At 36.8% G+C, this 15,695-nt stretch overlaps 1 protein-coding gene across 1 annotated transcript in view; it reads left to right on the forward strand.

Annotated features, from left to right (window-relative positions):
• Positions 1-15,695, forward strand: part of THSD7A (thrombospondin type 1 domain containing 7A) — a 208,828-nt gene that overhangs the window by 136,910 nt on the left and 56,223 nt on the right. The window contains exons 9-12 of the mRNA XM_013941489.2: positions 1,511-1,745; positions 4,829-4,944; positions 7,513-7,645; positions 10,631-10,734. Of these exons, the coding sequence (XP_013796943.2) occupies positions 1,511-1,745; positions 4,829-4,944; positions 7,513-7,645; positions 10,631-10,734 (588 nt within the window). The remainder of the gene's footprint in view (positions 1-1,510; positions 1,746-4,828; positions 4,945-7,512; positions 7,646-10,630; positions 10,735-15,695) is intronic.

Raw genomic sequence — 15,695 nt, forward strand, 5'->3', positions numbered from 1 at the left:
TAATTTTAGTCATTTTTGACTTGCATTCACAAGTTGTGAGGTCTTACTAACCCCCTTTCCAAAACTTATGATTAGCTAGTCTTTGGCATGACTTCTCGAATGGTAATGGTGGAGTTAACATCATGTTTATTGTTGCTTGGTAGCTCCAATAGTTTTAACCCAAATTCAGAAGTTAAAAGTATCCCTGTGGAGAAAATTCCAGAACGGAGATTTTGTCCTGTGAATTAATTAGAATGGTCTCCTAGAATGACTGCAGAGCTAGCTCTTCCATGAAAGCAACTTAAGGTATATAGCATTTTCTCCTCTTATGACACTAGATTTATTTGTTTTGGAGTACCTGAAGGATCCATTGTTTCCTTTGTTATACTTAGTTGTTTGTTTAATTTTTCTCAACAACAAGTGCTTAAAACTCCTTCCCTCTTGCATATCTGTAGGTCAGGGTGTCCATCTGAAATTCAGCAGTGGGACAGAAAGGCTAATATGTTCTCTGACATGTTCTTAGTGTGAACATATGGTTTTATTTTCAGAGAAAAGCATGTATGGTTCATATACTGTAACTACTACAAAACCATCTCTTTCAGTTGTCTTTCTGACTCTTTTTGTCTTTTAGGAAAGAACAAAATGTTATTTAGGTTTTTTTTCTGGCTTTCCATCACCTGGAAATAGGAATCCTATTGTTTCTATGTAGACCATGAATGATTAAATAAATTCTTGTATCTGGATTCTGTATGTCTCACAGCATTAGAGATCTAGGAGACATATCTACTCGTATGACTAGATATCTAGCAGCCTATGATCTAGTCTTGTAAGAAAGAGCTTTTTACTTGCAGAGGATTGGGAAGATAGATTAACTTTGAAGTGCATGGATGTAAGAAACTGAACACATTATCTAAAACCAGACACAACAAAGATAGCATTATCTGAATTTTTCTTCGCAATTACTGGCACATGAATGCATTTAATCCTAACCTGCTACAGCCTTTGTTATCTCAGTCTGGACCTGAAATTGCCAGCTGTGCCATACTCTTTGGTAATTACGTAACATGGATAAATATCCACTGGGAACTAGGACAAGAGCTCCAAAAATCTTTTTAATTGATCCATGAATTAGACATAAACAGTGGTCTCTAGGCATGCATAACTAGAGCATGTAACCATGTCTTCTGCTTAGAGCCTTCCTGTCTTCCTGTATTATCTCATACAGTCTCTTGTTAGGGGAACCACTAAATAAAAATACTTTAGATTACTGCAAGGACATTAGTGTATTATGTAAGTTATGATCATTTTAGTGTCTTCATAATATACATTTTTATTTACTGTCCATGGACATTCTGTCCTGCGTCATCTGTTCATTGAAGTTTGCCAAAGTGGCGTATAAAGAATACAACGAAGGAACATCATTTTTTTTCATGTAATCAAAGTGATAATATGATTTCCTAGTATATTTAATAAAACACTTTATTTTATTTTCTTCTACTGCATGAACTTTTGCCCTGTTTTGTTGTTCCAGGAGGAATTCAGTGCCCAAATAGTAGTGCACTACAGGAAACACGCAGCTGTAACGAACACTCTTGCACTGTGTATCATTGGCAGACTGGACCATGGGGACAGTGTATAGAGGATGCTTCTGTGTCTCCTTTCAACTCATCTGCCAGCTGGAACGGGGAGGCCGCCTGTGCTGTTGGGATGCAGACAAGAAAAGTAATCTGTGTGAGAGTCAACGTGGGACAAGTGGGCCCAAAAAAGTAAACTTCTTCAAAAAAACTATTCTTTCATATTGTAATTACCTTTGTGTTTTGCTTCTTTAAATGTATATAATCAAATGACTCCATGCAAAGACAAAATACCCCCATGTCCGTGTCATCTTTTAAAAGTACAAAACCAAAGTTACAGAAGGACTATGAAATATCTTTCTCAACGTTGATTGTTGAAGATGATATTTACAGTGGTGATTCTGCTGACCGCTGTCTGATTGCTAAATCTAGCTGGGTCCTTACTATCATCAGGTTGAGACAAAATAAAATTCTTGGGGCATGCATGTGGTGTGCAGTGCAGCACCATTTTGGAGATCCTCAAGTTAGCCTCAAGCAAAGGTGCGTCTGTGTGGGTTAGTGCAGATCCATGCAAACATATTATTTTGGGTCTAAATACAGTACAGCCCATGTAAGTGCTCCTTCTCAGAAGCAGACCAATGTGCTGAAGCATAGTACAGCTGACATGGCAGTGTAGACATAATGTTAGTTTGAAAACCTTTGTATGCACGGATGGTTTCTTTTTCATATACATATTTTGTAAGTAGTGCCTTTGGCCCAATGATTTACTTTTGCAGTTTAATATATGAAGGGGGTTAAATACAGAATAGCTGCTAATAGAATGAATTTGATAATATCTCCATAGAGTTTATCGGTCTCTAAATAGAGCTCATTTAAGAGAGATTCAGAGCTGAAATAGCTGATAGCAGAGATCTTTCAAAACATTCATGAGGCAGCTGTTCTCGCACTAAATATTTGCACAGTGCCTGTCATTGCTTGCTTTATTCAGCAATACTAATTCCTAATTTACTTTAAATGGAAATATGGAGAATAATACTAGCACATTCGGTAATCTAAATTGCTATATGTGTACATTAAGCAGCTAATCTATCCAGTCATTTGATACCATTATCTTTTACTTGGTACTCATTTTAGATTAAAAAGAAAAAGCTACAATGATTTATCTTCTTATTTTTAACTCCACTGTTAATGTCTCTGCCTTTGATTTGACCTTAAATTTTTGGGAGGAGGACTGTTGTATTGTATCATAAATGAATCCTGTGAAATAAGAACAAAAAGTGTTGGCTGCTCCTTCAAGCTGTCACATTAAAATTGGTCAATCGTTTTTACAGAACAAGACATTTGACATGAAAATCTAAATAAGAACCTTGCTTTAAACTCCCCTTAATAAAAAGGATTACTTTGGTGTGATACAATCAATATTATTGGCCTTATCTGCCTCACAAGTTACAGACTTCAGCCCGTATCGCTTCTGTTTAATTTGACCTTGAATAAGGACTGCAGAAAAATCAATACTTTCCTTTAAGCCACATATACTAAACACAAGCAATATAAAAGATAGAAATGATGTTCTAGTTGAACTAATTGCCTTGTCCAAGGATCTGAAGAGGGACTGCAATGTTCAGTGCTCCTGAAAGATGAAGTTCTCAGTGAAACAGTGAATACGTATAATTCAAACTTTTTGTATGTTTATAATTTCTGTAGTTCTGTAAGGAAAAAAACATTAGTAAGTCAATGTTCAGTACTTTTCAGAAGCATTTTCAATTTTAACCTTAGAGAAAATTTCTGAAAACATAGTCACTGTATGTAAATGGTGGCAAATCATTTTTTAAAGTGTATTGACTGTATATATGATGCACACATACATAATCTGATCTGATGAATCCCATATAAACTAAAAGGCACAATTTGACTTAAAAACAGAGAGAGAGGCTATGAAGAAGTGATGAAAGTGTATGTTGGTATAGCTATAATATTTCAGGGTCCTTTGCATTAGCATTTTTAGGGGATAAAAAAGAAAGGGTGGAGATGTCACTATAAGAGGGCCTCATTATAACCAAGAAGCTGTCACTGCTTCACACTAATGGGTCATAGTTGGAGAGGATTATGTGGATTGACATGGAAATGCAGAGGCAGCTGATGGAAATCATGAACTAGCAAACATTATGGCTGAAGACTGCATCCCTGTGAAGCTGCAGCTCATCTTTCCTTCCTCTTCTTACCCCTGCTCCTCCTTCCCCACAGACACAGATGTAGTTCTCTCCTGACTGTGGAGAACACATTTTCTTGGTAGTGGTAGTTCATCATAACTTGCCTGTGCTCCCTCCAGCCTGGCAGGAAAGATGCTTCATGCAAGCCAAGCTCCCCCAGCTGATCCAATCCAAATGTAAAATTGGTCTCTCGTCTCTCTGGTCCAAGATCTGCAGCGGCCAACAGGAGGAAAAACCGATAATAGTAATCTAGCTTTTTGCAGTGAGCCAAAAGCTCCAAAATGTAGAAGTGATATTTTTCTTACCTCTTTATGTAATCCTCCTGCAGTCCATATACTATGCATTTTTTAAGTTATTTTAAAGATTTGCAGTGCCTCTGTAAAAGCTATTGCTTTTTTCTGACAACCAGTATTGCAGCTTTGAGAGTTGTTTGTTCATAATGAAAACATGGGAACACAGAACAACAAAAGTGACCTGGGTTAATGAGTCCCATATGTGGCAGTCCTATAAGCCTTTTTTAATACCAATCAAGCCTCTTTTTAAAACAAACAAAGTTTTCTGTCCCTGCTTGACAGTCTTTCACAGTCTCGTTGATCTGGTGGTTTGAAACCTTTTTCTGGTTTCTGTCATCATCATGACCAGCTCATACCTATTTGTTCTTGTGCTAGCAGTCTTGCTTAGTTTACATATCCCTTTCTCTACAGTTTATGCTTCTGGTAAATTTACAGAGAGCTAGAAATGTATTTTGCTAAGCTAAACTAGATGAGCTCTCTTTATAATCTTTGGAAGTTTGAAAATGACACAAAAAAGGCAGAGCTTGGAATGGCGAGTGAGGACCTGTGACTGTTTTGTGTTAAATGCCCACCTTCAGAATACACTGGTTTTGGCTTGCTTCCCCTAGTTGTATTTAAATTATAACAGTTTTTATTTCTGAGCTTAATCCTGGTGCATTCTAGGCAACTAGCACTCCCATCGAGTACCTGCAGGCATTCAGTGTCTCTCATGATTAACTGCTTCACTACAGAATGATTGTTTATTTGATAATTCTTCTTTTTCCATTTTCAGATGTCCGGAGAGTCTTCGGCCAGAAACAGTGAGGCCATGTCTGCTTCCTTGTAGGAAAGACTGTATTGTCACTCCATTCAGTGACTGGACCTTGTGTCCTTCCTCGTGTCAAGAAGGTAAGTTTATCTGTTGTGGTCCAGTGGACAGATTTGAAGAAAAAAATAGTCAGCCTGGTAGTCACTTTGGCATGTTATTTATACACACCTGTTTCTGAAACAGGGTATGTATTAGCTGATATAACAGTTGCAGAGAGGAAATAGTGTTTTTACTGAATACTCTAGAATAGTTTGTTCAGTAGCCTCTAAAACCCATTGTAATTTGTAGTTGCAAAGTCTTGTCTCAGAGGCCTGTTCAAAGACATCTTCCATTTTCTGCTTTGTTTATATGTATTTTCTGTAAGCATTTCTTTCTTTCTTTCTTGCCTGTTCTGATGTTACAAACTCCCTTTTGCATCTTCCATTGATAAACAGATAATTAGTCACAGAGCAGAAACATATCTCTTAGTATAGCACCAAAACAGATACTTGTACAACTGTAGAACTGCATAGCATTTTATAATTGTCAAATGCAGGTCAGATTTTTGTCTTTGAAAGTACATATGCTGCTAGCTCATTAGAAAACCTGGGGCTTTATACCAGGAGATATTTATTTATTTATTTATTTGGCAAAACTCTTTCACTTTTCTTGTTCTAGTCTATTCTACCTCAAAGGAAATTAAAGTTAAGTTAATAAAAATCAGCAGAGTTTAAGCTGATGTTAATAGTCACACTTAAACATATATGCCAATACTATTTTAATACACTTGGCAAAGCTTTTAAAAACAGCACAGGTGTCTCTTGAATTTTATTACATTGAAATCATACATAAAGCTAAAGTGATGACTGACTGATTATTGCCCACATCTTTCTGCCTTATTCCTTTTTCTCTTTTAAGCTTAACAGGATGTATTTTTCTAATACGTACTATTACAGACATAGTCAACAGTGTAATTCCATGTTTCACAGGGTGCTAATCCCTGCATGAGAGGGACGTGGTGATTACTCACAGCTCCATATTATCAGGATGTTAGATATTGTTACATCAAATATACACATTTCAAATATCACCGTCAATTCTTTATGCTTTATAAAGGTCAGAAGCATAAACTCATTTTTACAGTAATTCCTATTAGTGCTTAGCACATGCTTGCAAATAAAAGAAGGGTTAGTGTGATTAAATTTATAATCTTGGAAAAGAACAGTAGTTAAGACCACTGAAACTAAATCTATGAAATATTGGTTCACTACTTAAATACTACACTGTCTTAGAGCAATATTAACAGTTCTTTCTGACACATTTTTGTTGGGACAGATTTTTTGGACAAAAGTGCCACTCTCTTCTGTTTTCAGTTCTGCGAGCTTTAAGAGAGTTCTTGATGCAATGACCATATCTTTATGAATATTGACTACAAACTAGAATATGTTTTGCTATAAAATAGTAAATTTATTAACTAATACAGCTATGTTGCCTATTCTGTGAGTCAAATGGTGTCTTTATACTTCACACAATCTTCATTTCATGGACTTTACCCATTTGTGTCGGCAAGCCAGTCAGCAGCTTCCCTGGGATCCTGGTCTTGCCTGTTGTGCCAGCTCCTGGCTTCTCCGGTCGCTGATTTACTCACTGACACAGGGTCCACTCCATGCTGAAGACTGGCCAGGTGGTGGAGAGCCACTGCCATGATTTCCTACCTCCTGCTCCTAATTATGATTGTTTGGATATAGTCCAGCACGTTTCTGTGTTCAGACAAGCAGCAGCTGCTGTAATAACCCACCCAAGTCTGATATCAGCTAGTCAGCCAAATATCCGCTTTACAACTCTCTGCAAAAAGGAAAAAAAAAAAATCCAAGATATTTACTTAATACTACTTGCATATTAGGTGGTGCTACGAAGATGAATGTAAATTTGTGGGTTTGCTCTTATTTTTCTGCCCGGAGCTCTGAAGATGACTGGAATCAAAATTCCTGCAGGAACCATTTGTTGTTTATCATTAATAATGAATAACTGTAATAATTAAAAACTGTGAGCTGTAAATTAATCCAGGAGCAGGGAAATAAAACTTCACTTTTAAATGTGGAATATGCTCTTTAGGAACATTTTTTGTGCATCTAGATAGAATAATGCTAGTCCCAGGTGGGAAATGAGGGAATAGGGAACAGGATTAAAGCAAAGTCTGGATAGAACCAGGAGCATCAATTAAATTTGTTGTATTCCTGGCTGTGAAGATAAGCAAAAGGCAATTAGATTTTCTGTTTGAGTCGATTAGTGAATGGGAAATTTGTGAAATATAATAATTTCTTTCCTTTAATTTCTATTTCTAGTTCTGCATCTTAATGATTAGGGCAAAATTACCCTATGAAACTGCAGAGTATAGCATCAAACTGAGCTGGTTTAGTTTTTGTTTGAACTGTGTATTCATTTGTGCAGTATTGCTGCTGTTGCTTTCTGTTTAGTTCTGCTTCTTGGGCTTTAGCTGAGATTAAAGTGTTTTATCTATTAGATTTAATTTTCTGCTTATGAACAAAATAGTATGTCTCTTTTATAGCAATTGACTCAAATACCTGTTGTGTTAAATCTTATTTTTCCCCTAATTGTTGTCATCCCTATAAAATAGCAGGAGAAACAAGCTCTTCTACTCTTTGCAGGGGATGTCACGGTAAAGAAACAGTCCCGTCATCGAGTCATAATCCAGCTCCCTGCCAACGGAGGTCGTGAGTGCCCGGATGCTTTGTTTGAGGAAAAGGAATGTGAAGTTCCTCCCATCTGCTATAACTACAGGTAGTTTTAATCCACCAAAGCCAGCTTATCTGTGATTTTTCAACCTGCACTACCCCTTAAGTTTGTTGAATTTCAGTTGTTAAGTAAAAAAAGGGTACATAGCTAAATCAAGATTTCAGTGCAGTTATGTAGACTTAGTTGGGCCCAGGGTGTATCAGGCTCACTGTGAAAACATTTTGTTTCCTTTAAAGTGGGAATCCAGTAGCTCGTTTTGTTCCAGTTCCTTGGCAGGAGCATTGCAACTGCTAGGAATTGCCTTTCAGGATAAATCTTACCTAGCAATTGTTTTGAAATTCTATGTGATTAAAAACTTTTCTTTCTAAATTATCCAAACCACTGAAATGCAGCCTCATCTGTTAAACAGAGTTGTGCTCTGCTGTCGCTCAGGAGGACTGTGTCCTCCATCCATCAGCCCAGAGACAATCCCCTCACTGAAAAATCCCCAAGTACACAAAATTCTCATTGTTGACCTAATCTTCACCAGAAAACACTAAGAACTGTTCCAGCAGGTGGGGATCTCCAGATTAACTAGTTAAGAAAAATTTCAGGCAATTTTGCAGTATCTGTCTGCGTAGCATGGGAAAGTCTAGACATACAGCAAGATCTGGCTGTTGAGACAGACAAAGTTTAGGCAGTTCTGTTGAGGTTAGTTGGATTTACTTGACAAAATAAATTCTTTATTAGATTTTGTTTTGAAGTAAAAGAAATATGTTTGAATTGGAAGCCAATGTTCTGTTTCTCCAGTAAAGAAGGACACTTGCTAATTCCCATAAAACTACTCTCTGTTGCAGGGATACTAATAGGACCTAATTTTATTTTAGCCAAAAGAAGTTGAGATTAAAGCAATGTGTTGCTTTCATCAACTGCTAGGGATTATCATTACACGTTTATTAGGAGATCACACCATATCCAACTGAAAGGTGTAAAAGGATGTGAATCAGTATTGCGAAGCTACCAAAATGAGTACTCCAAACGTCAGAGAATGCAACTTGAAAAGTTGTTCTGGTCAAGATCGGAGTCAGAATTTCATCTTTTAAAATTCTAGCTGATCCTCATCTATTTAGTACCTTTATGATCAAATATTACTTGAGCCTGGGCATAACATTCTGAGTAGAAGTAACAAGAGTAACTAGTGAGTGGTAGATGAGGTAATTTAAATTTCTTGATGTGAATCGATAATAACATGTTTTCTCTATATTTCCTTTAGCATTTTTCTGACCTACGCACAAGCTGGGTCAGATGGACTCACACACTCAGCTTTACTCATGCCTTAGTTTAGACACTGACTAGCAAAGGCCAGGTTTGCAATGAAACTTGAGCTGCAAAGCCATTTGTTAGCGATCACTTTAAACATGAGAGCAGCAGATGATTTGAATTGTGGATGCAGGGTTTTTTTCCCCCCTCTGAGTAACTCAAACCATTGTGGATTAATTCAGAACTGTGGCAATAATCAGCCTTCCCTGCATTTGTTATATTTAAGCCTTGAGGTATGCTGCTGCACTATGATGGAAGTTTGTAAAAGTTTCATAAAAAATTAAATTAATTGAATTGATTGAATACTTTAAGCAGCACAATATTGTATTTGTTATCAAAGTTTTTTGCAAGATCTTTTACGCTGCGAGTTTTGTTGTTGTTGTTGTTGTTGTTAGAGGCTGGGACCCTGTTCATACTGTGTTGGATCTCCTGGTTGGATCCCCATTTCTCAGATGCTGCCACTCAACTGCCCTAGACCCCAAGGGGCACTGTGGGATCGCCTGAGGCGCCCTTGCAGTGATTTGACCCCACTGCCCCAGTGCTCTGCTGGAGCTGGGATTGCTTTTTGCTTCTGATTTCACCCTTTTGGGATAGCGTTTGGAAGGCTAAGCTTAGCAAAGGAATTGATTCATTGTGAAAATTTTACCCTTAAAAACACATCATTTGAAATTATTTGAAAACAAAACAAAAATCCTAAAAATTTCCTTGTATGACCTCATCTTTTTCTATAACTCCAAGATTTGTCTGTGCTTCAGTCTAGGCAGAATTTCTTGCTGTCTTGCAAGTTGCTTTCAGGAATGTCTAGGGGAGGGAAAGAAAAATTTGGGGAAGTGAGACGGGGGGGAAAGAGAAAGAAATGCGCAACCACCCATGTGTGACACTGTTTACTGCCAAAAGCCACTCCCAGGACTGCATGAACCAGAACTCAACCCTGGAGTCCTATCATGTGTTTGGGCAGCTTCAACACATCTTTGCTGCACTGATATAGGGAAGAGAAAAAAAATAAAAGAAAGAAGAGAGAAAGAAAAGCAAAGGAGGGAGGTCCGTCAGGGCTTGCCTAGTATTTTAAAGTCATCCTTATTTAATGACTTGTTGTTATGACATCTTAGTCTTGCTTTGCTACATTCAATTTTTAACATATTTTGTTGAATAGTAAAATATTCTGAGCATGCTTATATCCATAGCAAAGGATTTCTTCCATTACATGGATATTCAAGTCATTATCAGTTGTTTATTATTTTACGTAGTATTCTTTTTTGAAATTTCAATCTCACATCTTGTATAAATATGTTAATGCTGTGTATTAATGTGTCTAGATATGCTTTCTGTACAGCCTAATTTTGACTGATCAAATTCTGATTATCTTCTGTGCTTTGTGTAATAAGCAAATGATACACACACACAAATTCTCCTACTGCGGTTTGTATTCACTGTATATTCGTTAAATATCATTAATGCACTATCATAATGCACCTTTCCCCTCCCACTCCTCCTCCTCTTTCCTTCTCCATGTTCTTAATGGTGTAATCCTAAAAGGTGGAAAAAAGTTAACACGGAAAAGGAAAATGCTTATAATGTGATGTTGGTAACTCTTTGTTATGGATTTTCATTCATAATAACAAATAATAGCTTGCAGTTGTTTCTAGTATTATCTAGCACTTGTGCTGCCTCAGTTTTGATTGTTAAGAATTTAGATGGATTTTTTTCAATTGATTTCCCCCCTCATTTCAGATGGAAGACCCACAAATGGCGCAGGTGCCAGCTGGTACCATGGTATGTGCGCCAGGACAGTCCAGGAGCACATGAGACTTGTGGACCTGGGCTACAAGCAAGAGGTTAGGCCCTTTCTTTTGATCTTTTATTCCTCAGAAGTCTGTAGGCGTGCTGGCATGGAAATCTGTGAGAAATGCCTAAAATTTAGTCATTATAAGTAAACACTAATTTTATTTAAATTTAGGGGCATCAGCAGAGGAAAGTACTGGCTGCTCGTATAGTAGGGTGCATCCCAACCAGTATTTGGCAAATGTTTTGTTCATAAAATATCCATTTTAATTTATATCTAAGTATTGATGGCACACTAGAGACTATGTTCATGATATTGTTAGTTCAGCTTATTTCACCATCCTTATCATCTGAAGCAAATTTGCAGAGATGTTTGTCAAAAGTATGCTTTCAAAACCTAATGCCCTTAAAAAAGAAGAAAAAAGGGAAAAAAAGCATCACTTTACATGCTTCTTTTGTGGAAAAGTTTATGTAAATTCAGTGACATTTTTCATGGAGCAAGGATGTGCACACATTTTTATGAGTATATCCATTAAGACCAAATGTGAGACTTTTGCTCCTTGTAAGTGTTCGTTCTATGATTTGGCATCAGCAAATCACCAAATTATTTCAGGTGGAAGGAAGCTCTGGAAGTCACTTGGTCCAATCCTCCACTCAGAGGCCAGTTTCAAAGTTAGATGCAACCCAAGCTGGAACAGGTTGCTCAGGGCCGTGTCCCATTGGGTTTTGAATATCTCCAAGGATGGAGATTCCCCAGCCCCTCTGGGCAACCTGCTTGACTACTCTTGCTGTGAGAATTTTTTTCCTAATACCTAATCTGAAATTTCCCTTGTTTCAACTTGTGCCTGTGGCCCCTTATCCTTTCACTGTGTACCTCTGGGAAGAATCTGGCTGTCTTCTCCAGACCCTTTCATTAGGTGGCTGTAGGGAGCAGTGAGCTCCCAGCGTGGGATTACTGACCTGCGAGGGTCAGGACTTGCATTTACTGTCATTGGATTTACATGAGGTTTCTGCCAGCCCATTTCTCCAGCCTGCCGAGGTCCTCTGAATAGCAGCCCTACCCTCCAACATATCAACTGCTCCCCTCAATTTGGTGTTGTCTGCAAACTTGCTGAGGGTGCTTTCTGTACAGGTTGTTACAGATGTTAAACAGAATTGGCCTTGGAATTAATCGCTGAGGTGCAACACTCTTAACAGTTGGACATCAAACCACTGACCCTTTGAGCCCAGTGATCCAGATATCTTATCACTGATTTCCATTTAATAACAAATAAATCAGCCAAATCCAGCTTTACCGTCACCTGTCTTCATAGGGAATTTCAGGAGTTTAACAGAATCGTATATGTGTGACTCTGTCATGTATAGTAGGGAGATTTTTTTAGGTGTATTAAATAAATTCAGTATGAAAATAATTACAGTTCTTACTTACTGTGTTACAGTATTTGAATTGCTTTGAACTACTAGTCAACCCTGAATTTCAGGAGGGTTTTTTGCCTTTTCTGAGTGCGAACTCCAATCCATTATAACAATATTGTCTCAGCAGATTGCAAAAGTCCTGACCAAGGACATTGCTAACTACAAAAGTGAAATGTTCTGGTCATTAACTTCCTTGCAATATTAAAGTAGGTTATGCTATTCTTTTAAAAAAGTCATAGGGTAAATCTTAAGTTAGTAACTTCTATCACTTACTCAGAAGGTGTTAAAGGAGATCAATTTAAAGCTTACCACAAAATGAAACCTGAAGGTCTTGCCTGCTTATAGAAAAGACTTCTGACTGTGGTAATTCTTACAATGGTCTGTCACTAACACAGTCTATTTCTAGGAGCTCAGGAGGATACATTCAGATTACACACTGAAAAAATAAGATTTCTGTCTTTGATGGTAGGAGTTAAGGATAGTACAAAATGTTGTACTTGCATTGTAGTACCTAAATCTATTGTCTTTACCTCAAACTCAGTTAACAGAGAAAGACACCTAATTGTAGTGTATAGAAAAAAATGTATTATTATTGTATGTTGTGAGGGTTTCGAATTTACAGGTTTTCCTGTAACTGCAGTCATGTCCAGTACGCACACATATTGATTAACACATGGTTTTGGAATTACTGGAGATACAGTTTTTAAATATATGGTAAAATAGACAAGCAGAGTTTCCCTCTGGTATTACACCCAGTTGCTAGAGTTTGATAATGCAAAGGTTGATGCACTAAAGCAGGAGTCTTGTTCCTACATGCAGATACAATGGAAGCTGATGCAGTTCCCCAGTATGATTTGATTGAGCCGTAGGATGAGGTATCCTTAGTTAAAAACCCTGGAAGCAGCTAAGCCTGAAGAAAGCAGGTGGTTTTTGTCGAATTCTGTAAATGTTTATGAGATCAACTGTTAGAAAGGGGAGATTTTTGTTCTCTTTCTTTTTTTAATAACTTTATTTAATGTATGATTTTTACTTTAAAACTCATGGAGAAGGTAGTTAAGTTGGATAATCAAAGTGTCTTTGGACCTCAGTCCAAGAATCTAAATAGGAGTCTTGTCTCGCCTGTTCAAGTGATAAAAGTTACAGGCATTTAAGCCTGAGCCTTTTTTGGCCCAATGTTTTTCTTATTGATATAAATGATAAAATCTAAGTTCATATCACATATGTATTATATATTGTGTCTCAATGTTTTAACAGCTGACACAATGAGCTGAAGGTATCTTTTTTTGTGCTCAGTAATGTGAACTGATACTCTGTAAGGGCTAAAAAAAAAGCTAGTACAGCTATTCTTTAGCTTGAGAAAAGTGAAATATTTTCTGGTCTCTTGAACACCTTTACAATGAATTTGACTTGGAACTAAAATTTGAATTTTTGCACAAAAGTAACTTTCATTTTGGAAAATATGTCACTACAATTGTGTAGTATATTGGTTTAAATTTTACTGTTTTCACCTCAAAAACTGCCTTTTGAACACAGATGGTTTGTTTTGATTAGTTTTATATAGGTTCTCTCCTGCACAGGGCATTAAGTTATTCCTTCTCCCCTTTTATATTTCAATTTTTGCCCTGAAGATAGTCATGCATGAATTTTTAGTGGTGCACATTGTTTTTTTTGGTCCCCTGCACAAGGTTTGATTTTGTGCAAGATTCCTGCTGAAGGGAGGCTGACCCTGCAAGCATCTGTCTGATCTAGCTCTGTATAGGACAGTATTAGAAAGTTTTCACCAGTTTCTGAAGTAAGACTCTGGAAGAGATTTTGTCCCTCTCCCTGCAGATTCTATAATCTGTGGAGGTTAAGGAGGCTTCCTGCATTTTTGGCCTTGTGTAAATAAAGTTCCTACAGACTATGGAAAACTTTGCATGATAATATGTTGTTAGAAGTTCTGTACTATATGATCATTTATTTAAAGATTGTTTTCTGATGTAGATACAGAAAAAGACAAAGCTACTACTGTGCAAGGACTTTTAACTGTAAGCACCCCATAGTCAGGAAATGCTAAATCTTGAGATATGAAATCCTTTTGGTTTAATATTTTGATATTGCATTTATGATGTGATATTGGGATACAAATATTTTGAATAAAATATTTAAGCATTCGCTGGCAAACATTCTGTACAAATGTTTACCATATTGTGAAAATGTAGAAATAGCCGCATTTCTTCTTCAGTCAAAAAAGAGTTCTCTGATATTTCTTGATACTCATGAATACAGAAATCACAGTCATTCATCTGTTTGCAGTAATTTACCTTTGATGATGAGGTAAAGCAATAATCTTATAGAAGTAATCTCAGCACTTTGTTTTTTTTGGTGGATTGTCCTTTTATTTTGTATCGATATTCAGCAGAGCAAGTAATTGCATTCTTGTATTTGAGAACAGTTCTCAGTTCTTCTTTTTCAGTGCTAGGAGATGTTGCCAATGCTATTAAATTATCCTATTTCTGATGTGATTGCCTACACACAAACACTGTAGCACATAACATAGCACCACATGCGTTAAATACAAAGCAATGTGTACCAGAGAATGGACACATCTGAATATGAATTAATTAGTAGTTTATTCTGAACAAAATATTCTCTACTGTTCATGCTTTATTTAGAAAGATAATTACATTGGAAGGAAAAACTAGAAGTTAGAAATCATTAAAAATGGCTGCTTACATGTCTGATCTTAACAGTCTATGAATAACGTGAGAGCATATGCATGCCTTGCTTTATATCGCTGCTTTGCTAGTCACATTTCCATTCTTCAGCTTTTTTATCACATTGTTATTGCTTGACAGAAAAGATGCTTGGGTGAATCATAAAATTTGGAACTGAGATTCATTGTTAGACACAGCTCTGTTTCTAGCTGTCCTGTATAATGAAGATTTTGATACAAATGTCAGTTTAAATGAACATGTCACAATTTTAGAACTTGGGTCAAAGCAGAGGCAAGAGAAGAAAAGTGTTGGGGGTATTTTTTGGTTAATGAGCAAAATTTTTTTAGCATTTTTAAAGAAAGATGTTAATTATTCATGCAAATGATAGACAGTTATTTATAGCTAAACCCAAGCATAATAACCGAGCATTTAATATCTGAGCAGCAAATTCATTGTTGTAGTCATGGTGATTGTGTTGAATCTTTATTATGAATGAAAATTTGCCATTGTATCACTGGTAAAATGCCTCTTAACAGTGAATGAGCAGAACAGGAATGTATTCTATAATTTGCAGTAATTTAAGAATTGTACCTTTCTTTTATTTAAAACCCCTAATAAAGAGTAATATATGTGCAGCAGCAAGAAGTTTGAAACTTGCATTTGACCCTATCCAACAGCAACAAGAAATAGAGAGAACAGCCATTGTTAATTAACAAGACTAAATTAGCCAGATGTCTTGATGAGTCACAGAAGAGACACCTGAAACCCCGGAGGGAAAGGCATGGAGGCCTGGCAAATACAAAATAGAAAAAATGAAAGAAAAATGCAAATGCTTGATAAAACCAGGCTACCAGTATTTGATGAAAGTGATGTGGACTATAAACCTCACTATGAGAGGGTCT

This window comes from Apteryx mantelli, chromosome 2 (genome assembly GCF_036417845.1).
Source record: "Apteryx mantelli isolate bAptMan1 chromosome 2, bAptMan1.hap1, whole genome shotgun sequence".
Classification (NCBI taxonomy): Eukaryota; Metazoa; Chordata; class Aves; order Apterygiformes; family Apterygidae; genus Apteryx; species Apteryx mantelli.